The sequence below is a fragment of the Mya arenaria genome, chromosome 13 (genome assembly GCF_026914265.1).
Source record: "Mya arenaria isolate MELC-2E11 chromosome 13, ASM2691426v1".
In the NCBI taxonomy this organism is placed as follows: domain Eukaryota; kingdom Metazoa; phylum Mollusca; class Bivalvia; order Myida; family Myidae; genus Mya; species Mya arenaria.
Window position 1 is genome coordinate 14,367,820 of NC_069134.1, and position 23,654 is coordinate 14,391,473.

The window sequence follows — 23,654 nt, forward strand, 5'->3', positions numbered from 1 at the left end:
CTTCTGTGTTGTTATATACATGTAGTAGAATACATGATAATGCAGTTTCTACCAGGGGACATCATATCAACACGGAATCGTACCATTGTGATGAGTCAACAACGACTGGCAGGGGCGGGGCTGTTGTTCCAAATATGACTACTATATGAAACCAAATAGCATAAGCGTTACCAATTTGACAAACAACTTTTTGACAAGAAGTCCTCCACATATTTGCTGAACGTGCTCATGTAAGCGTTTGAGGTTGTGTAAGTTATATTACAACGCCACCAGGCGAAGCATAATATGGGCGCTGGCTGTAGTTAGATGTTCAATTGTGAGAAGTTGTGACGACCAGGATGTTACCCTGTTTTCAGAGATGCCTCGGTTCTTAGTGTGCACCTGTGTAAAGAACTGACACAAGTGGTCATGACAAACATCCCTCCCGAAAGAGAATATTTGTGGTGAAGCGGGGGATTAAACCTGCTACCTGAGTTATGACAGTCAGTTATTTTACGATTGTCCTACTATGACACGGAACTGCCTCAAAAGCAATCTTAATGAACCATTAACCAGGCTTCATCGAACACCGTGTTAACGGACAGTGTGGTCGTTTGGCGTGCATGCGGGCCGCAAACTTGTTGTTGACAAACAAAGAATGTTTCCACGGGCACATGAGGAATAAGAACTAGGGGCAGTGCCATGAAAACATACAAACAGGACCTGGGCTCGTATTCAATATAATTTAACCTTATCCATAGACATGCCTCAATTGGTCAATTAATTCTACAGTCCAATCAAAACACTTAGAAATATACTATTAAGTTTTTAAAAGTAAAATCTAAGTTGGTGATTGAACATTCCACCTGAACATGACAAAGGATAGTCCAAATAATTGTACGTTGACGGATTTTTTTACGACTTTTGATACGGCAAATCAGACTAGACCGAGGTTATCGTGTTTCAGTCAGAAAATGGTGATATTTTGAATCTCTCTTATGTTGTTCATATATAGTCTTAACACTTTTTTAACCATTAAATAAATGATCATACATTCTGTATATATATATATATATAATGTGGGAAATGCACGTACAATTAGTCTACTGCAGGTTAAGTAAGGTTTTTGGGACTGGGTATGTAGAAAACACCTTCATCAGATAAATTACATTATTGATGTAAGGTAGTCTTTTTAGGCCTCTCTCAGTTTATTATCATCGCCAAACCGAGGTTTATTTTGGTGTTGTCTATCTGTCCGTTTTGTTCTGATATGTTTTATTTCTCTGGAACCATATCATGGTAATGATTTGTCAAATTTGGACAGAATGTTACCCTTGATGAAATATCAATGTATTTATAGGTTGTTAATATGGGGTAAAAAACAAGGTCATTAGGTCAAATCTTAGAAAAGTATTGGAAATATCTGGCCCAATTACAGACTGGATAAAGTTTTCTTTCACATGATGCCTAAGAAGGGAAGGGGTGGGGTGTGGATGAGCTAATACCATTGCATTGGTGCGGTATATCAATCAATATTTGTCAGCACAATAACTCAAGAACGGTTTGACGTAGGGAAATTAAACTATAATAAGGATTTCTTGACCCCTATTTATTTATGTGTTCAGTAGCATAAATATCAATGTAATTCACAACAGTCTTATGAAACCTTTGTCCTGAAAATAAATACAGAAAGAACAGCGTGACCTAGGACCATGAAGTGGTCCGTTGCATGTAGGCGTTTTTTTAGTTGATAAATTGTCATAGTCTCATGAAAAATATGAAGGACGACAGTTGAAATGTTTGTTTCCACTTTTTATAAAACAGCGTTTGTAGCAATTAATAATGATTGCATATTCTTCAAAAACCTTACCCACCAATCCACATGTTCCAGACAAAGTGTCGCTTAGAGGGAATACTGCAGGGGCGTAGCTTGACGAAAATATATTTGTACATGTTGATGCATAGCATAAATAAAACACACTGACACCACATATCAGTCTACACATTTACACAACTACATGTGCATACACATTCTTGTAATTTTCTCTGTCTTTTTGCGTTTGGATTTCCATTGCTTTCATATTCCTCCACAGTTTCACGCTTACGCTTAAGTAAGAAATTGATTTGAGTCCGTCCACAGTTAAATTCTTTGGTAAAACTTCTTGCACTACGGCCGTTTTTTTAATAACTTTATACACTCGACACGTTCTTTTAGAGTCAAACGCTTTCGATTAGTCTTTTTTTCAGCCATAATCAAAGTTAAAAAAATATTAAGAACCATGCATTGTAACTATCCGTTCGTAGAAATAAAATCCGTGCACTTTGAAAAATAATATAGAAAAATCGTAACTCGTTTCACGCCGTCGAATGACAATGCAAACTGTGAATTTAAAATGACCGGTGTTTTTGTCGGTATTTAATAATACACTTCTTAATTATTTAATTATCGTATTAATTGTGTCATTAATTGTGTCAATTCTGATCAAAACATTCGCCGACGTGTAATAAACATGATTACTCGATGAGTAAACAAGCATGACAATCGTGTGATGCAATATTCATTTTCATTGGATGACGGAGATACCCGAGGCCGTCGTTCTTTTCCATAAACTTCTATACGCAATTAAAGCTGTGTATTGGAAAAATTTATCAGCGGAGGTGTCAGTGACGGGGGATTAGTGGCCGCTAATTAGTGATTATATGACTTCATGGGGACAAAAATTAGTGGCCGTGGCCGCGTTAGACAGTTGGCCGCTTAATGCACGTACATTATATAGTAAAAACGTACGGGGGGAATTTGGAGTGGCCCGTTAAGACAGGTGGCCATTTAAAGCAGGTGACCGTTCAACCAGGTTTGACTGTAGGCCATTTTCTATGGGGCTACGAGGGCATGCAGCCCCGGGATTTCGTTTTAGCTAGGTGGTCTTGGTGCGTTTTGACGTATAGTTCGTGTTAAAAAAACATTAATGACATAAAACTTCGTCGCCCAACATAAAAGGTGTTTAAACATGAAAAAAATCGGCCGTATAATACCCATGTAAGTGCAGTAGCGGTCGAAAAGATAAATAATGCAAATATTCAATAACAAATAGCTAAAACAGGTACAAGAATGGTAAACTTGGGCCGAAAACACAGTTTCAAGTCACGCAATTTTCTATTTTCACTTTGTAAACAATCAATCGTTCAGCTTATACATTTAATAATTTTTTTGTAAAGGCCTCTAGAAACATTGGTTAAAAAACCGAGAGACGCTTACACGTGTGGTCTCCGGGTAGGCGTATTTATATTGCGAGAAAGGTGATATAACTTACTTACCAGGTGAAAATACATCCTTGAAACACCGAAATTCCTTTCAATGCCGCCATTTTATTCGGCTTCACACAATTTCCCTAACTTAAAATTCGGCGAACACATTTCACGTTGGACCTCCTGAACGTGTTAGAATAGTTTTAAAAGTCTTCAATGTGTTTCTATAATATACGAGTACATCAAATAATCATTCATCTATTTATAAACATATCTAACCGGGATGGAAATTGAGTACGAAGGCATGACTGCAAAGTTTATTTTAGCAGTTGTTGTTTGGTATCTATTGAAGTCAAAGTGAGACATCCAAAATCAGAATAAATACTAAATAGGACTATGTTCGGCCATATTGGCAGCAGACTGTTTATAATTTCAAATTATAAAGCGCAGACAACTGGCATGCAACGTTCGATAAAACGGAACATTAATGTCGTGTGAATTGGTATTTTAGAGCAGAGGAAAACGATAGATTTGAAATACCCGGTTTCCGATATATCAAGCCCATTTGTTGGAATTTCGTATTTTAGCACCTAACCCCCTATGCCTTCAGTTTTTATTGCAGATTTGGCATTTTCATTTTTTCGATTTTTCTGAAAATTGTGTAAGCCGCGGCCTACACAGCCTATAGGAAGCTACGCCCCAAGTAACTGTACACTTGCTTGGAAGTGTCAGACTGTATAGAGAGTATATGATGATGCGGTCTCTTTTTAAACGGCAACCAATTTAAAGTTGTTTTTTTAAACATCAAGTCCAGTGTCACAGACCTATAAATAAATGTTACTATGTCCGTGCCCGTGCATAACATCTGCTTAACCTTACTTTCCGTTTGTTTTTCTTTTGCTTTAAAAAAACTATCGTTAGGGTTTTATCTGTCAACAACCGGCTTCAGAAAAATTCGATTTTTACCGAAACTCAGGCTTTTTAGGCTCCAAACAGTATGTTTTTTTCTCGAAAATAGCTTGTTATTAAATGTGTCAAGTGCATTTTTAAAGTAGGACTGAGTTGATTAGCCAAATAAAGCGGTTTAAACGGACGCGTTAAATGTTCGTACTCTTTCTGTTTCGTACCATTTCTGTACAGTTCAAAAGTCTTCTGCAGAATGTTGGTGTTGGCAACTTCTGGCTTGGCGCGTCACAATAACTTACGGATTGCTATTTTTTTTAATTATTGAAAGGCTAAACATTCAACGGGAATATTATTGACATTCAGCTACTTCCTATTCAGATTAATTTTATACTATTTAGTCTATTAATCTGATTGGATATTAAATTCCGATTGCAGGTCTCATTTAACATCACATTGGTAGAAAATTGTTTTGCACTAATTTTTATTTAATGTTTGTTTGTTGTGTCTGACAGCTTTCTTTGATTCGATTTAAAACAGGGTTCATTTTTTGTTGATTAAATTTTTGTGTTCCCTCATATCCATAATCAGAATTTATTCATCCATTGAGTATCACTGGAATTGATACCTTCCTTGTACAAATTTAACTCAGGTCAACTTTTCATGCAACCACAGCTCATTAATTAACGGGCAGGGTTTTCAACATTAATAAATATTCTGTCATCCGTTGAAAATTTACCCCTTGGGTCAATATTAAACGGAGTAAAAAAAAAGTTTTTCTCTTGCCATGTCATCGTCCTTTGACAGCTTGTGTCTTTGTGAAATGAGCAGACAACATGTGTTTTTGTAATTGGTAATCTCTTCTGATAATTGGGTCGCCTGTCCACCAAGTATTGGGGGAGCTGTTGAACGTACGAATCAGAATGTACACTGAGAACACACTCATCAAATGATAAAATATAGTGAAATGGTATAGAAATAGCAAAGGAATGATGATTTAATACATTTCAAAAATTGTTGCATTTAAAGCAGATAGTCATTGCAGGTATTTATAAGCATTGGCCAGATGGCGCTTTGAAGATTTTATACATCATACTGATGAATGCTTGATATTTTTTGTGAAATTATCATGATAAAACTTATTGTTTTTTTTTAACCTCAAAACCAGTTTGTTTATGCTGTATGAAACATTTACTATCAGTATTTTCCTAATGTCTATGATGACAGAAAATGGCTGATTGAGCAAGATCACTATTTGTCTGTCGTTTCGGATTAATTTTATCAATGTTCTAATTTGAATAAATAAACTCACCATCAAGGACAGTGATTTTAATGTCATTTGTTTCTAAATTGTCAGCATATTTAACCCAAGTATAAAACAAAAGCTGTATGGTTCATTCATACCCTAGACTATTCCAATTTTATCAAAATACAATGTAAGCATATTTACATAACTGCAAAAGTGATATTATGATTAGACCAGGGTGCCCCTTATATAAAAAATATAAACATTGTCACCATTCCATGTGGCCTTTTTGGGGAAAAAATACCTTGACCTTTATAAAAAAAATACCTTGACCTTTATAAATCTGGAGAAAATTATGAATCTGGAGGAAACACTAATACTTAGTTCATGCACATCATAAATCACATATGATCTTATCAGAATCTGCTGTGAAGATGATATAGACAAGATATTAAACTTGTATATGAAACTTTGTAATTTGTTTCGAATTGTTTTAAAAAGAACATTTAATAGCCTTGCCAAACATGGTTCTGAGCTAATTGGTTTTTATCATGATTATTTTTATTTCATTTTTTTATTAACCATTTCAGGAAATCCAACATGTGGCCATTTGATGAAGAGTGGTTTAAGGAATGGCTTGCCCATACTCTAAAGTGGGCGGCTACCAACCCCTGGGAGTTTATCTACTATGTCCTGTTGTGCCTTTCACCACTGTTCTTTATAAGTGCTCTCCTAGCCTGGAACCTCGCAAAACAGATAGAAAACAAGGAGAAGGACAAGAAGAGGGTATCCAAAAGACAGAAGAATATGGCCAAGACTCGCAAACATGCAAAGGCTGACTGATGGATGCAATGGGTCATAACACATGTTTAACTGTTGTTGCAGGGAACTGTATATAACTGAGCGATAATGGTTGTGTTTTAGATGGAATCTTGTTAAGAATTGATTTTAGAGTTGTAACTGTAGTTGTACAGTGTTTGAAGAAAATTGTTGTTACAGAAATGTACTTAGAATTACTTATTTTACTTTCAAGTTTGATATGTTTTGTTTTATGATGATTTTTCTTTGTGAAACTTAATGAAAAAATCCCTTTGCTGATGAAATTTAGTTGCTATCAAAACAAAATTAAATGATTATTTAATTTCAGAACTTAAGTTCTTGACCTGGTAAATACAATCAGTTGTTTCAAGAACACTTCTTGAATGTGCCAAATATCACTGTTAAAAAATATTCTATTTCATTTTTTTCTCATGTAAATATTTATTTTTCTATTAGATATAATTTGTTTTATGTTTCTTCTATGTACATATGTCATCAATGTAATATGAGTTTACTAATTGAATTACGTTCACCAAGAATAATGAGAAGTTACATGTAACTTCATTTTAATATTAAGACTTTCATCTAGTCTCTTTTGTTTAAAATTTATAAATAAAGGAATGTTCTTTGTGCATATACATTGTACATAGGTATGCATTTTCATTTGAATTTTGTGATCATTTATGTCCGAATCCTTTATTTAATATTGAATATGTGTTAATTTTACTGCATGCGTTAATTAAGGAGTAAATTACATTCCCTTGTGTGACTGATTGAACAACAATTTCTATTTTGTGATTAGTTTAAAAAAGAACGAAAATAAATTTCACATATTATAATAGTTTTAGTTGAGTTTATTTCAAATGCATAAAGGCCATAGGTCCATGAGCATACAAGAATTTTGCATATATACACATATCATGACAATTCATAGCTCAGTGATCAAATACAATTTCATAGATACATTATTTTTATTTTTTTACAATAACTAACACTATATTATTATATAATTCAAATTTTAATATATATAACACTATATTATTATATAATTCAAACTATAATATATATAATACTATAATATTATCACAGTGAGGAGACAGTGGCTGTTATACAGATATAAACTTATTACATATGTTGGATATAAACAAATGTATTTCTTAATTCAAAAGCTTTATGTACATACATTGATAATTTTCTACATGTAGTTTTCCTATCACTGGCAATAAATTCAACAAATTTCAGTACATTTGGTCTTTTCCAATAATATTTACTGATGTATTGTTTTCTTAAATCATTATACAATGTACATTCTAACAAAAAATGAAACTCATCTTCGAGGATATTACAAATTTGACATTTTCGTTCACTAACAGGTATAGATTCAGGTTTATGCCATCTACCGGCCTCGATTTCTAGTCTATGTGATGAGAGTCTTAACCTCGTAAGGGCTTTCCGAAATTTTACAATATTTACATCACACAAGTAAAGTTGTAACTTAAAATCAGCAAACAGCACATATGATTTTGCTGTGGATGAGTTATTAATTTCTGCAAACCAGTTTTGTACATAAACATCTTGCAGTCGCTGCTTTAATTCATATATAAATTTATCAACGTCACCAACAGTTTGAAATAACCAAACTTCATTAAATCCTTATGTTTGTAAAATATCTCTAACGCTCTTTGCCCATGATTTACAATTAGGCAGTCTCTCTAAGTCTCTATACAATATTTTATAAACTGCTCTTACATATTTGATATCATCACAATGCAAACTTTTTAACCAGTACTTTATAACGCTTACAACTCTTTTAGTGACTAATGGTGTTCTTCCAAGTTCTCCATAAACAAAATTGTTCTGTGTTTGAGTTCTTACACCTAGAATCTCTTTACAAAACTTCAAATGAACTCGTTTTATCTTTACACTATCTTTTAACCCCCAGACTTCACAGCCATAATTCAACACTTGGTATATAAGTTTATCAAATAATGACAAATAGTGGCTTATTGATATACCAGGAAACTTAGTAAGATCTGAATTAAGCTTATATAACGCCTTCATAGCTTGTCCTGACAAGGTTTCAAACGTTGTACTGAATGAACCACTAGGTGTAAATACAATGCCTAGATAAGTAAACTTTTTTTAAATCTCTAGTTCTTGTCCTTTGTACATAAATTTAATATTTCTTCTAACATTGCCACCTTTTTTAAATATCATCACCTTTGTTTTATTTATATTTACACTAAGTTTCCACCTGTTACAATAATCTTCTAGCAGTACTAATCCATTTTGTAACCCACTTTCAGATTCTGATAGAATAACAATATCATCAGCATATAGCAACAGGAACATTTTTAACATATCTAAATCAACCCCTTCAAAACCATGAAGCATAAAGTGTTCTTCTATATCATTTAGATACATACAAAATAAAAATGGTGATAATGATTTGCCCTGCCTAACACCGAGCACACAAAAAGTCATCACTTTATATTATATATATATATTCAGCTTTATAAGTTTAAACCACATGTTATCCCTCACTATATAATCAAACGCCTTGGTAAAATCAATAAAGGCTGCAAATAATTTTCTCTTATTGTTTAACAAATGCTCAATGATACCATGTAACACAAATATATTGTCTATAGTTCCCATCTGCTTTCTAAATCCAGATTGTGCCTCTATATATACATGATATGTTTCAGCCCAAGAACTTAATCTATCATTTATTATTTTTGTGAGCAATTTCCCAAGTGTACTTAACAAAGTAATGCCTCTATAATTATTTACATTTTCTACATCACCCTTTTTATGCAACGGAACTATCCTTCAGACCACTTTTCTGGAAAGTAATTCATATCAAATAATTTATTAAAAAGAGTACTTAAACATGACAAAAACTGTTCAGTCTCAATACCATATTTCAAAAATTCATTTAGCACTAAGTCTGGTCCAGCTGACTTACCACAGTTCACCTTCTTACAAGCATTAACAATCTCCTCAATAGCTTGAAAATATGCCAAAAAATCATTGGGTGACAATTTTGAAGAGAACAGCTTACTAACTTTTCCTTTTAACAATCTCCAATAGGCTTTAGCATTTGACAACTTAGCACATTCTAACTTTTTTGTCTGGTTACTATCATATATAAATTTCTTCTTTCTGACAGTATTTTTGTAATCGCTTCTAGCTTGGACCATAGCTTTTCTATTTTCTGTATTTTGGACATTTCTATAAGTATTCAAATATCTATGAAAAAAATGATTTTTTATCTTTACATTCAACATCAAAGAAACATTTATTAACATTTTGACTTGATACTTTATTTTGCAAGCTTCTAGCCTCTTTTTTATATAAAGGTACACAAATATCATCAACAATATTACATATATCTGAGAGACAACTGTCAACATCACAAGTATATTCTGCTGTATTTGTATTTTCACAAAAGGTTAAAAGCTTCTGTGTCACATTATCACTATTTAAAGTATTAACAAACATTTCTTTTCTCTCTGGTTTCCATGCATACTTAAAATAATTGTTAACTAAGACTTCTTCACATGCTTTGTCACCATTACTTTTAAAACAAGATGTGAGAACAAAGTTAACCACACAATGATCTGACAAAATATTTGGTTCATTAACATAGAACTTTTTAACAATATTAAAATGATCACTTTTACACATAAAAAAATCTATACTACTACTGCCTTGTGAATTAATGCATGTAAATTTTCCTAAATCCTTGTCCAAATCTGTCCTTCCATTCAAAGTTCTCAAACCAGTGGCTTTACAAAAATCAAGTAAACATCTTCCATGCTCATTAACAATTTTGTCCTGTTTTTTTCTAGATAAAATGTCATCCGGCAAATAATCATCCGGCAGTAGGTCCATCAGGTGAAGATATTCATCCCCCACAAAGTCTGGTCTGTCGCTAACCCTCCCATTGAAGTCCCCAGAAACAAAGAAATCACAGTTTTCAATATCATTTTCAATATTATGCATGTCATTTGTAATTAAATCAAATATATTTAAGTCATTAAATAACTCCCTACTGCTGCCACTTGGAACATTGTAAGCTAAACACAGAAAAACATCCCCATCTGACTGGAACACGTGTTACGTGTAAAACAGTACTTCATAGTGTGTTTTTTTTTACTTTTATTATTATTAGCCCACCTGCACACAAAGAGTGCAGGTAAATCTGTTATTTGGCTGTCATCAGCCGTGCATCGTGAATATTTTGCTTGGTTTTATGAATGAGACCCCATGTCAGAATGCATGCCTGAAAGAGCTTGAAACACTTGCACATGTTCATGAATCTAAGAGATTTGCAAATATGGGTAGTTTCCAGGCTAAAAATAGGACACTTAATTTTGTTTACACTATTTTGAATGTAACTTGCGTGACATGGCAAACAGGCGTGGCGTTACACTTGCATTTCTGCTCTCTTACTTTTCCATTTGTAATCCAATCTTTACCACAGTTGGTCACAATATTTATTGGCACAATATCTTGACTGAGATCGATCAAAAGCTAGATCGCACTAAGAACTCAAGACAATTGGCCCTTGAATTGTCAAAAACTGACCATATTTGCTTTGTCACCTCAAATTTGAGAATTTCTAATCCATTTTGTAGCAAACTTAGTAACAATTTGTTTATGGACATCATATCTCGACTGATTTCGATCAACAGCCAGATAGCAATATCCACTCTGGAGTTCTTGAATTGTCATAATTGGACCAAATTCATGTTGACTGCTCTCTTACTTGCGCATTGTTTATCCAATCTTTACTACAATTTGTTACATTATTTAAGGACCTGCTTCATACACAAGTTTGATCAACAGCAAGATCACATTATTCACTTTGGTCAGTAATAACACTTACATTGCCAACACTGAACCCAAATCATCACTTAAACTGTCCTCTCATACTCAATTCTTACAAAACGGGACCACAATGGTAATGGGAATAATATCTCGTTATGTCTTCCTCCATAAACGGAGAGGCATTGTTTTTGCTCCAGTTGTCCGTCCGTCTGTTTATCCGTTACAAATCGTGTCTGCTCCATATATCCTGAACCGCTGGAAATATTTTTAAATAACTTGCCACAAATGTTCACTATATTCGGACGATGTGCAGCTCGGTTCAAGAACAAGGTCACACTTATAGGTCAAATTTCATATGAAACATGCTCCATCAACCACTGTCAACGACTTGCAGAATTTCTGCAAACACACTACGTGTCAGACTGCAAGATCTTTTATTGTTAATAGTAGATAAAATATCAATGATCACTACAAAATTGCTAAAGATCCACTATCATCCTCGAGGTGCATATCATATAGATTATGATACGCCGGGGTGCCGAGGATGATCCACTATATGCTGCAACAAATAAAATGACCTTGAAACCTAACATTGTTTTAGGCAACATATCTATTCTGGCTGTTGGAGACTTCTACCAGGTGTCGTAGATATCTTGGATTTCAGTAAACAGCAATCTGACTGATTTGAAGTCTGTTTCCCAGATGGAATTTAACAATAGTTGAATAAATGGGGGACATTGCATGTATCGAGATGCGTAACCGGATTAAAATAAAGCCACGAAAGCAAGAGCGGAATGTGTATGACCTCGACTACATCCACAGCAGGCTCTCAGGCAAGGACACTGTCTTCAAAATACAAGCTGCTGATATTTGCCATGTAAAAAACCCGAAACAATCCTACAAGATGAATTAGCCAGTAGAATCGAAGGACAAAAGCTTATCTGCCTTACCACCTTAATTAACATTATATGTGAGTGCTAGAGTAATGCTGACACAAAACAGAGATGGACAGGCTAATTGAGTAATGTTTACACATCAACTTCCATTCCTTAAATGAACTGCTTTTTCGATGAACGCAACATCTTCGGATATGTTGGGACCGCAATTAATCGCATAACAATATACATGAAAAATAATGATTTTGTTATTGTTTGTATTGTGTCAGCATGTCCCGTAAACTATAAATCAACATTTTAGAAAGTTTTAATTCTTTTAATTTTAAATGTATTTTTGCCATAAGTGTTTAAATTTTACGTTAAAAATTGATTTCGAGTGGTTGATCTTTTCCCGCGTTATTGTGACGTCATTTGAGAATATGCTTCCGGTTACAGTCGGGTCGTTCTATTTACAGAATGGGTAAGAAAGGGTCACTGAAAGGTTTTCTTAAATGAAATGAAGTATTTCTTAACAATTATTGAATGAAATAATGAACTATTAGTAAATATAAGTAATGAATTACAGAGTTGATGTCATTATCGGGGATATGAACGCAATTGGGCTGGTCAAAGTACGCTTGGAGTCCTTCGGACTCCACACACTTTGACCAGCCCAATTGCGTTCATACCCCGATAGTGACATCAAGCCCGCAATTCATTCCTTAAATAGGTTTTGTCACAGCAATCATTAAAAGGCCAAATGTCACTAGGCCTCAAAATAATACATCAACAGTTATTTTATAGCAGCTGGAGATTAAAACATTGCCAATTTTTCAAATGCACGTTTGATATAGAGGTTACACCGAAATTTGATAAACTATTTATATAAAATACTACAGTTGTCCAGTCTGGTGTTGAATCTATCTATTTTAATTTCCATGACATAACATTTGTAAACATTGAGTCAGTGTCTAGATCAGGTGTCCCTAGTTGAGGATCAATCTTCATTTTAATGTTACAGCAGCAAACAAAATACAGTTCGGTAGACGAATTAACTCAATAAAACCGGAAGTCTGTCGCATTTAAAACACGGCTTTCGAAATACATTAAGCATAAAGGACATCACTTGAACAAGTCTACTCTTGACATGACTTTAAGATACGGTATCGCACGTTAAAGGCGTTTTATTCAGTTGACAGTTTCAGAAACAGTAGGTACTGTTTTTGTATGTCCCGCTGTTTCTGTTTCAAGCGTTCTATGCCTTACCGTACCTTTTTCTATTTTCCCCATGTCTTGGAACTGACTGAGACAATTAGTTACTATAGAAATCTGAAATCTGTTTTTGATTACAAAAAAACAATCGTCTAGATTTGTTTTTTTAAACAAGCAGATTGTTTTATTATTCCAAAGTTACGGCCCATTCAACTGTCAACACTTCACCAAATTCACTTGGCAAATTTCAGTGAACGCTGTAGAATCAAAACCATGATTCGATAAGGAATGTTTGGTTCGCGCGAATGACCTATCGAAGGCATAACGACTGTTTAAGTGTTTGAAATGGTTTTCTTTTTATAGAGCTTAACTTTTCAAATTCCATTGATTTAAAGTTTTAGCTTTTATTGTAAAAATGTACTGAATTAAAAAGCGTCCGCATTTGCTATTGTTCGAATAATATTATACTTATTAGTACCAAATCAAATGTTGTACGAAAATGATGTGCGGTTCCGACAGGCGTCATATCGCATTAGCGGAATTCTAGTTTACTAGTATATTATATAGATATATGAATAAAGCTGATATATATATGTATGTAACAAGGCATACTAGGATTAGTGGATTTTCCAGTATTTTGAAAATTCCGAAATTATTGGATATTCCAGGACATTCAATGACTATTGGGTATTTAAGGATGTCAAGGAGTATTGGGTATTGCAATATTATTGGGAATTTAAGGATTATTGGATAATCCGGTATTGGACATTCCAGGAGTATTAGCTATTTCATGAGTATTGAATATTCAAGTATTGGACATTCCAGGGGTATTAGGTAATCCATGGGTATTGTATATTCAAGTATTGGACATTCCAGGAGTATTAGGTAATCCATGAGTATTGGATATTCCAGAATTAATGGATATTCCTGTATTCGATATTCAAGGGGTATTTGGTATTCCATGAGAATCGGATATTCCTGGGTGATTGTGTATCACAGGAATATTGGACATTCCAGCAGTATTGGGTATCGCATGGGTATTGGATATTCCTGGATTATTGTGTATTCCATGAGAATCGGATATTCCTGGATGATTGTGTATCACAGGAATATTGGACATTCCAGGAGTATTAGGTATTTCATGAGTATTGTATATTCCTGGATTATTGTGTATCACAGGAATATTGGACATTCCAGCAGTATTGGGTATCGCATGAGTATTGGACATTCCAGGAGTATTAGGTAATTCATAAGTATTATATATTTCTGGATTATTGTGTATCACAGGAATATTGGACATTCCAGCAGTATTGGGTATCGCATGAGTATTGGACATTCCAGGAGTATTAGGTATTCCAGTTCTGGACATTCAGGGATTATTGTGTATCCTAGGAGTATTGGATTTTCAAGGATTATTGGAGGATTATTGGAAGTCATACGACTATGGGACATTCAGTGGATCCTAAGAGAGCCGGGAAGGCATCAGTAGCCTTCTGTTGTACAAATCCACCGTCAGATACCCACGACAAACCCACTCCGTCACTCAGAATAAACTTTGAAACTCAATTCGGCGAAGAATGGAGAGTTACAGATTGGGTCTGAACGTGGGTATCCGACGATGGCACCGATCTAATGTTAGATCACATACCGATTTACGCCGAATGTGGCGAAATGTAATCACTTAATAATCAAACGCCCGTTGAACATAAATAAGGGTTTGCGATGTTCTGTCATACAATATTATATTAATGTCAACGAAGAGCTACATAATTAATTTTACAGAATACTCGTTACAATATTTATTGACGTCATTCATGAAAGCGTCCTAGGAGGAAAAGGGCGGAGGTTCACTGTCATTTCGTACATGATATCTGAAGAAGTCAGAAGAGTGAAGTTAGAAAACCATAGAAAGGGACAGATACTCATCTGTGCAATGTTAACATACTTATAGCATAGGAGCATGGATGATGCGATGTGCAATATTTACTTCAACTTAATGCCATATTAACAAACTGATATGCAAAATCATATCTAACAACTTTGGTTTCAATTCAGTCCTGGATTTATAAGGTCACAATATTTTTGTTCGGTGGACGATAGCACGAAAAACTTAAAATAAGACAAAACAATCATATTTAAGATTTAAATAAAGAACATAAGCACTCTTGGATGTCACTCGTGAAATAAAAAATACCCTTATGCTTATTTATTACTGCTCGCCATCTTATCTGTATGAAACCCATTATGGTTAAATATGTCATACATTTATTGATATCTGGTTGTAAACGTTGGTATTTATTATATCAATGAGTAGACTATAGGTGGATAACATTTTGTTTTCTAACTGGCTAAATTCCGCTGACGCATAAGCGTGCAGACTACAAGTGTTTTCCAATTTCCACAACACATACAAAACCACACTGTTTGTATGATATTTTTTTTGTAAAGAACTCAAAATGCATTTTATCTTGACGATTTTTCCCTAGACACGATATAATTTCGCGCTGTAAACAACGCACGCCATGATCATCAGTACTTGGGTGTATACGTACTTTGGAAAGAGCCTCGATCTGACCACCTTGCAATAAGCACGTGGCGTGTTTACAAACTTTGTGCACGACATGACATCTAATTAAAAAACATGAGTTTTTCAATGCATAGGCTGGAAAAGCATGACACATTTTAAGTTGTTTAACCTTTTATTATGTTTCTTTTTAAATAGATAATTCAGCTTAATAACAAAACATTGCAGTTGTTCGGTATTATGTGCATGATAAAACAAACCAGCTTCAACCAATGCGGGATAATGCATTCGTCAAATCTTTCGCACATTTAGTTTATGACTACTAAGTATATTATATATGAGCCACGTGAAGTGTTTATTTGGTCATCTTGTGCCTACCATTCTGCGTCCTTCAGTAGGACTTCATGATAAGAACCTTTAGTTAAGTCGTACTTGCATCTTGACAGCACAATAATGCCATATGACTTTAAATACTTGTCTAATGGTATCCATGACCATTACAAAGATAGAACGTGTTATGCACCGCTGTTTATTGAATTATGATGGCCATTGCTTCTGAATAGTGAACGCATATTAGGAATACAATGGAGAACTCGGTATGTGTTGCTTCTTTACTAAAGAAGAAAAACATCAAGATATTATTATTTCAACGTATTTAATTAGCTTCAGGAGGGGGGGGGGGGGGGGTAAACTTGGGTTATTACAATTTCTAGTTCGAAAAATGGTGTATTTTATTACCTTTTCCCCCTATATTGAAATAAAAAGTGAAATTGGACGATTACACAGTTTTTATCTCCCCCTGGATCCGCTAGAAAGCAGTTCACTTTATCATTTTGTTTTTTTAATTATCAAAATATTGACAAAACGGATAAAAAGCGAGTTTATATATATATAATTATAAGAAAACGATTACCAATAATTATCCGGTGAATTGGTCAATGTGATCATATTGCCCCCTCTCGTATATAAGTAAAGTTCTTTCAATTGTCATTTTTAGATCTAAATTGTCAAAATCTTGTCTGATGTTGCTTTTGCCAGTACAATATTGATAAAACGTAGATATTAAGCGAGTTGTTCTATACATTATAATACGATAAGAGAAAATAAAAATACCTACAAAACGTGGTTAGGGTTGAGCCATTGAATGGGACATTCAGGGCTTATAATTAGAGCAATTAATTCTTCTTTTAATCTGCACCATGATAAGAAAGGATAAAAACTCGGGATATCCATGTGATATTTGATGCCCAGGTCAAATAGGCATTAAAGACAACATGATGGATTCCAAAAGAATATCGTTTGTTAAAGCATTTCCTTTATATTTTAAGTCAACATAATATGGTGATTAGCTGCAGATTATGCATACAGTAAACAGCATCCTGAATGGTTGTTGATTACAATTTTATCCCACTCCTTCAATGTCCTACGTGTCAAACACTCATAATAATAAGTTAAGTTTAAGGTAGAATCATCCGAACGTATCCGTTGATAAGTTTACTTTTAAGAAGAACGTGCGCTTATATTTCTTCACATATGTAAATACACTCGAGATGGTTTACAATTATAACACGGAGTGAAATTACGTTAGATATAATAAATGTGATCCGAATTAACATATTAAGTGTTGCAATGAATTCTGGGACATTTAATCTGGAGTCACTGGTAAATATATAGTACAAACGTTCATACAACTATTTGCGCTTTGTTTTAATTGCTATCGTATACATTTGCGCATGTACCATATCTGACGTCATTTCAATATTACGTTTCTTGGTTTGTATACACACGTGTTACAGCTGTTCATGGGGTTTAGGGTTTAAATCGAATGAAGCCATTTACAAAGTTATGTCCTGTACGAAATTATTTTGAGTTTAAGTTGTAGAATAATCGATTTTATTGTATTTAAGATCTTCGTAAATATATGTTGTACTTTTAAAACACAATTTTTCTTAAAAAGGCATTTAACTACAAGTTTAGTAAAAAAAAAGCTATGCAATCCATTTTGAGTAAACAACCATTGAATGGTTTATAACTATACAATGACCGTATGAAGTTATACAGTAAACCATAAGTATAGCACCAACATATGTTATATATGCTATATTAATGCTGCTTGCTTCTATGCTATGTTTTCTAATTTTGTTGTTTTAAGTCCAGTGCCTTTTCCCTATTCAGTTAGCCATACAATAACGTGTAAAGTCTGAAAGTTTATTAAAGTCTCATCAATACAATATATAACTCGTAATGTATTAATTATAGGAGACTTAAGTTGCAACACAACTCTATTTCAACAAACTAATGATATGCATACATGAATTACGTTCTTATACTTACACACTTAGAAACTAGAAACGAATTCTAATCCTGGTAAATAAAGAATTAGAATACTGAAAATAACGCCAATACATAATTAAGAAATGGAAGTGAAAGATCGATTTACACCGCGATCAGACCAGAGATGGATTACTACTCATTTTTTAGTTTAAAGCTGCACTCTCACATATTGAACGTTTTCACAACTGTTATTATTTATTTTTTGTCTTGGAACGAGCCAATTTTTGCCAAAATGCATGGACACCAATGATATAAGACTGCTGATAAAAAATCAGATCGCAGATTTTCATATTTCAAAAATTGATGTTTTATGCATTTTTCTAAACCGTCAGTAACGCTTTTAGCCATAAAACATTAACTCTCAAACGGAAATATAAAAAAAACCTGCGATCTGATATTTTTTCACCAGTCTTATATCACTGGTTTGCAGATATTTACGCAATGATTGGCTCATTCTAAGACAAAAATAAAAAGTTGTCAAAACCGTAAATCTGTGAGAGTGCTGCTTTAACGTAAAATAGCAGACTATATAAGGTTGCAATGCGTTACTTACATAAATAAAACATGCTATTATTAAGAATAATGTTGAATGTTTGGGCACAAATTCTTGTCAACAAATCATCATTTGATAGTATTAAAGACAGTTTAAAATTATCGGACATGTTTTTAATGAATGGATCAGCCGTATTCGCCTTTTCTAAAAATGGCATTATTATAGTATGGTAAAGTCTATAACAACAAGTGCATTTTTGACTCAACATTATCACCAAAATGATAATGACGGTCATTCAATTTAATGCAAGATATTTAAAAGCCCACCGTTTCAACTCCTTGTATGGTGTTTTTTTTTAGCAAATGCATCCTCTGACAATTGGCATGTCATCAAAGTAAACTCTAAGATACAATAAAAAACCTTGTTTATTGAGACTTCTTATCGCGACAGTGTTTTTGGTATACGCACTAAAATACATTGGCAACATGGAAGAATTTTACGCTATACCTGCAATTAATCAGCATTTACATTTGTTCCAAAAAACGCAACTCGTGCAATATTTGCAATGTAATCTATAGGCATTAATGGGTCAAATTTGTTTATTTGCCATGCAGCCCTGAATGTAATATTGATATCAACCATGGAATGCAGTAGACTCATTCATTTTAGGTCTGCGTGTTTTCTTTTTGCACAAGCAAATCCAAGCTCAACGACCATTGTAACTAACCCTCAATTTAAATATCAACGTTCTGTGTCTCAAAATGTTTTAAAACAATTAAAAAGCTAAAAGAAACATTAACTTATTCTTGACAACAAATTAAAACCCGCACGTATATTCTAATTCAACTATTATACACCAAAATGTAATTATATTTTGAACTGGTCATTGCTCTTTCTCAATGCGTTTCAGTTCAAACATAATTTTTTTCACGACGGTTTGGAACAACGCATATTATACACATATCGTCGTAAATATTCAGGAGATAGCTGAAAGCTATTATTATTACCCCTCTCCTTTTCTAAAAAGTGTTTACAGTTGTATCAAAAGATTATCAAACTGAAAATGAAATTGCCGAAAATGTGAAATATCATTATTTTTGTAAATATCTTAACTTTAATATGGTTATAATAAAATGCGTAAAAAGAGAAATTGTCTCGGTTTCGATGTTGATTGGGAAAAGAGAAGAAAGTTTAGAATGTTAGTGGGTATGAATGATAGAAGAAACAAATGATATGAATGATTGTATAAGTTTGTGAACTGGTCTTTACTCGAATTGAAAGGAATGGATGATGATGATGATGATGATGATGACGACGACGACGACGACGACGATGTGATGATTATTATTATTATTATTATTATTATTATTATTATTATTATTATTATTATTATTTTAATGACCCTTTTATGTTCCAGAACTCACAGACTTATGAAAACAAGACTTATGACGGGTCCTCCAGCTATGTAAGTAATGTTACTGTCAAAGTTAGCTGCACAAATGTTACTCGGATTTACTATGTCCCAGCCAAACTGCAACATTGTCAGCATTGGTCAATGTCAAAGTCACGATAAAAGTCTAATAGAGCGACTGGTCGTTATGTGATTATTCGCGTGTCGAATGACACACATCAACCCGAACCTTAGTTGATATTAGAGTTACCGTCCCTGCAACTGCCATTGTACGCATTTTAAACCGATTATCTTATGAAATACCTCCCATCTACTAGTATGATGTAAATAATCTATAGAGATCTTTTTAATTTTAGCTATTTTCGGAGACGGAGAGTAAAGGATTTAAGAAGCCTCGGGCGAGATATCTTTATTTTGGTGGCGTAAGTGTCTTCAAGTATGTTTGTATAAGTATAATTATTTCAATGTTTGACACAAATGATTACAAATATTGTTTTTTCTGCAATCCATAATAAAGTTTTCAAACTGTGGAATAGCGTTACAAAAGAGAGCGGTGCTAAACGCAAAGTAACAAAACAAAGGGAACACACAAGGGCAAAAATGAAGGGACAAGCCCAGTTGTCAACGCTTAAATATAAACCCCGTTTAGTGACACAGGGTAATGGCCCGAGTGAAACTGAAGGGGAGATACAAACGTACAAACACAACATACTACACCCAAAGAGCTGAAAGTGGGATTACCGCCATGTTGTGCAGTATTGTTGAACAACCATAAATCACTAATTTCATACTATACTTACATATAACATACATTACCATATCAATGAACTACATTTTAGGCCGCTGTGCTACTAATAGTTGTTGTGGTAGCGATTGTACTTGGTGTGACACTGGGCGGGAAGTCCGGGGCTGAAGACAGCAACGTTGAGGGGTCCCGAGGGGAGCAGGCAGGGGGAACGGAATCAACGGCCACACCCACCGACACTACTCCGTCCTTTTGTAAGATGTACTATAGTAACTTGTATTAATCATGATGCACTGCTAGCATTTGTAGACTCACACATACCACTCGGAATGATTGTCCGCGCTATTCGTTCTATGTTAAGAGTATTTAGCTGTAATAAAAATAATGATTTGTGATCATGCATACTATTTTTTTTATTTTTACTACCTACCTATCAAAGGTTTTGAAATATTGTCCTCTCATTGAGCATTCCTTTTTGAGAAACACTTCTGTCATTCATTTTTGCGTGTAAAAAGGACTCATCAAAATGAAGTTTATTGCATTTTATCAAATGTCTCAAGAAATCCGCCTTTTTTTTTATCGCATTTATCCTTTTATATTCTGGTTTCTCGTCTAAAAAGCTTCAACATCCGAACATCCAGAGGTCCCTGATTGGTTAAAGCAGTCATGTCCTTCTACAGGCACCGCCCCGCAATGTCCATGGAGGTAAGTCTGTAGTGGAGCAGGGTAGATTAGAAGTATCACTCATGTCCGAGAGCGTAAGATAGGTTCATCCCACCCGAGCGTAGGTGTTTTTTGCGGAAACGAGGTTTACCGGTTATTTGTAATGACACTCTGCGAAGGCCATCGAGGAAGAAACGTTTTTCAGCCAGTATTTCATCAGTACATACACGCACTCTCGTGAATCAGTTCTCATGTCTGACTATGTTCAAGACCATCTTGTCAACAAGTGTGCTAGCAGATATCGTAAGGTCAAGAAATTCAGTTTCATATTTAGTGAAAGTCACAAAATAGGCTGAAAGTGTTGCGTTCAGAATCAAATACACTCTGTCAAAACTGACAAGTAAAGCTTTTAGTTTCGATAAATATATAAAAACTACTCAGAAATATCAATTTCAAAAAGTGATCGTACGATAAGTGCGTTGATAAGTTTGTCCAGCTGTTCGTTATTGTCCGGTTGTTCGTTGCTGTATGGTTGTTCGTTGCTGTGCGGTTGTTCGTTGTTTTCCGGTTGTTCGTTACTGTGCGGTTGTTCGTTGTTTTCCGGTTGTTCGTTGTTGTCCGGTTGTTCGTTGCTGTACGGTTGTTCGTTGTTGTCCGGTTGTTCGTTGTTTTCCGGTTGTTCGTTGTTGTCCGGTTGTTCGTTGCTGTACGGTTATTCGTTGTTTTCCGGTTGTTCGTTGCTGTACGGTTGTTTGTTGCTGTACGGTTATTCGTTGTTTTCCGGTTGTTCGTTGCTGTACGGTTGTTCGTTGCTGTACGGTTATTCGTTGTTTTCCGGTTGTTCGTTGCTGTACGGTTGTTTGTTGCTGTACGGTTATTCGTTGTTTTCCGGTTGTTCGTTACTGTGCGGTTGTTCGTTGTTTTCCGGTTGTTCGTTGTTGTCCGGTTGTTCGTTGCTGTACGGTTGTTCGTTGTTGTCCGGTTGTTCGTTGTTTTCCGGTTGTTCGTTGTTGTCCGGTTGTTCGTTGCTGTACGGTTATTCGTTGTTTTCCGGTTGTTCGTTGCTGTACGGTTGTTTGTTGCTCTCCGATTGTTCGTTGCTGTACGGCTGATCGTTGTTGTTCAGTTGTTTGACACAGCTTAGGTAAACCGTCCGTGCTGTGCAAATGCCATTCTCTCTTGTGATGTATGATATAATTTCTGTTCATCAACAAAATGAGATCATTCTTGAGGGCATCCTCCTACATGTGTGTTTTTGAAGATGTTGATCCCATTCAGTGCTTACAATGAATGCATTTAATTGCCGATCAATGTGGTTCCTGAAATATTACGGGAAAAATCTATAAAGGCCCAAAATAGTCTTAACAACTTTGTTGGCTTATCTCGACTTACGGAGGATTTTTGGCAAGCATATTGCGGAAATTGGGTCATTTTTGTTATATATATTGCATTTAAATGAATACTTCTTCTGGGTAAGATGATTAAAACCATGCCGCGTGTTCTACCCCCAGTAGGGTTTATGTACCACTTAACGTTTCTGTTTCATTAGGCCAGGTGTTGTTTATTTCTGCCTCAAAATTACCCGGTGACCACTCCTCAATATCCGATTACCATTTAGACTCAAATTACTGGCATCTATATTTTCTTTGTACATGTAGTGTTATTCAACAATTCGGTAATGATTTTGGTATCTCCCATTGTTAGTTTAAACTGTATATTTGCAGCAAGCCTCCTCTAATTGTTGTTTCACTGGACGGGTTCCGAGCTGAATATCTGTTAAGAAACCTGACGCCGACGATACAAAAACTACGGGACTGTGGGGTCCATACACCTTACATGCGGTCTGTCTACCCAACACTCACCTTTCCCAACCATTACACCATCGTCACGGTAATATCATATAAAATAATCCAAAATTGTAAAAACGTCTGTTAACAACATTATGAAAAAAGAAGAAATATAATTCATCTTAAAGTACCGACCTATTCAATCATACATATCTAGTAAGGATTGTAATTCATAGATAATCCGGATGACTTACCAAAGATCTAGGAAGAAACTAATATATCTAAACAAGTAAACAGGCTATCCCTTGTACATATTCTAGTCAGTATTTCAATATATAATATGCCTTATAAAAACGTGTTCATATTTCAGGGTCTGTATCCAGAGTCCCACGGTATCGTTGGAAACAGCATGTATGATTTTAAATATAATGAGACATTTTTCATCGGGGCCAAAACAACTACCAACTCGCACTGGTGGGGAGGAGAACCAGTATGAAGGCTTGATTTTTTTAATAAAGTAAACACAATATATAAACACCACCAACGATGTTAACCCTTCCTTTGATAATGATTCTGAAATC

General features: G+C 34.6%; 1 protein-coding gene across 1 annotated transcript in view; it reads left to right on the top strand.

Annotated features, from left to right (window-relative positions):
- The first annotated feature begins 17,162 nt into the window (after positions 1–17,162).
- The window catches only part of LOC128213996 (uncharacterized), a 40,052-nt gene continuing 33,560 nt past the window's right edge, over positions 17,163–23,654 (top strand). The window contains exons 1-7 of the mRNA XM_052920149.1: positions 17,163–17,302; positions 19,885–19,932; positions 20,235–20,300; positions 20,718–20,877; positions 21,244–21,328; positions 23,011–23,176; positions 23,444–23,563. Of these exons, the coding sequence (XP_052776109.1) occupies positions 17,270–17,302; positions 19,885–19,932; positions 20,235–20,300; positions 20,718–20,877; positions 21,244–21,328; positions 23,011–23,176; positions 23,444–23,563 (678 nt within the window). The 5' untranslated portion in view covers positions 17,163–17,269. The remainder of the gene's footprint in view (positions 17,303–19,884; positions 19,933–20,234; positions 20,301–20,717; positions 20,878–21,243; positions 21,329–23,010; positions 23,177–23,443; positions 23,564–23,654) is intronic.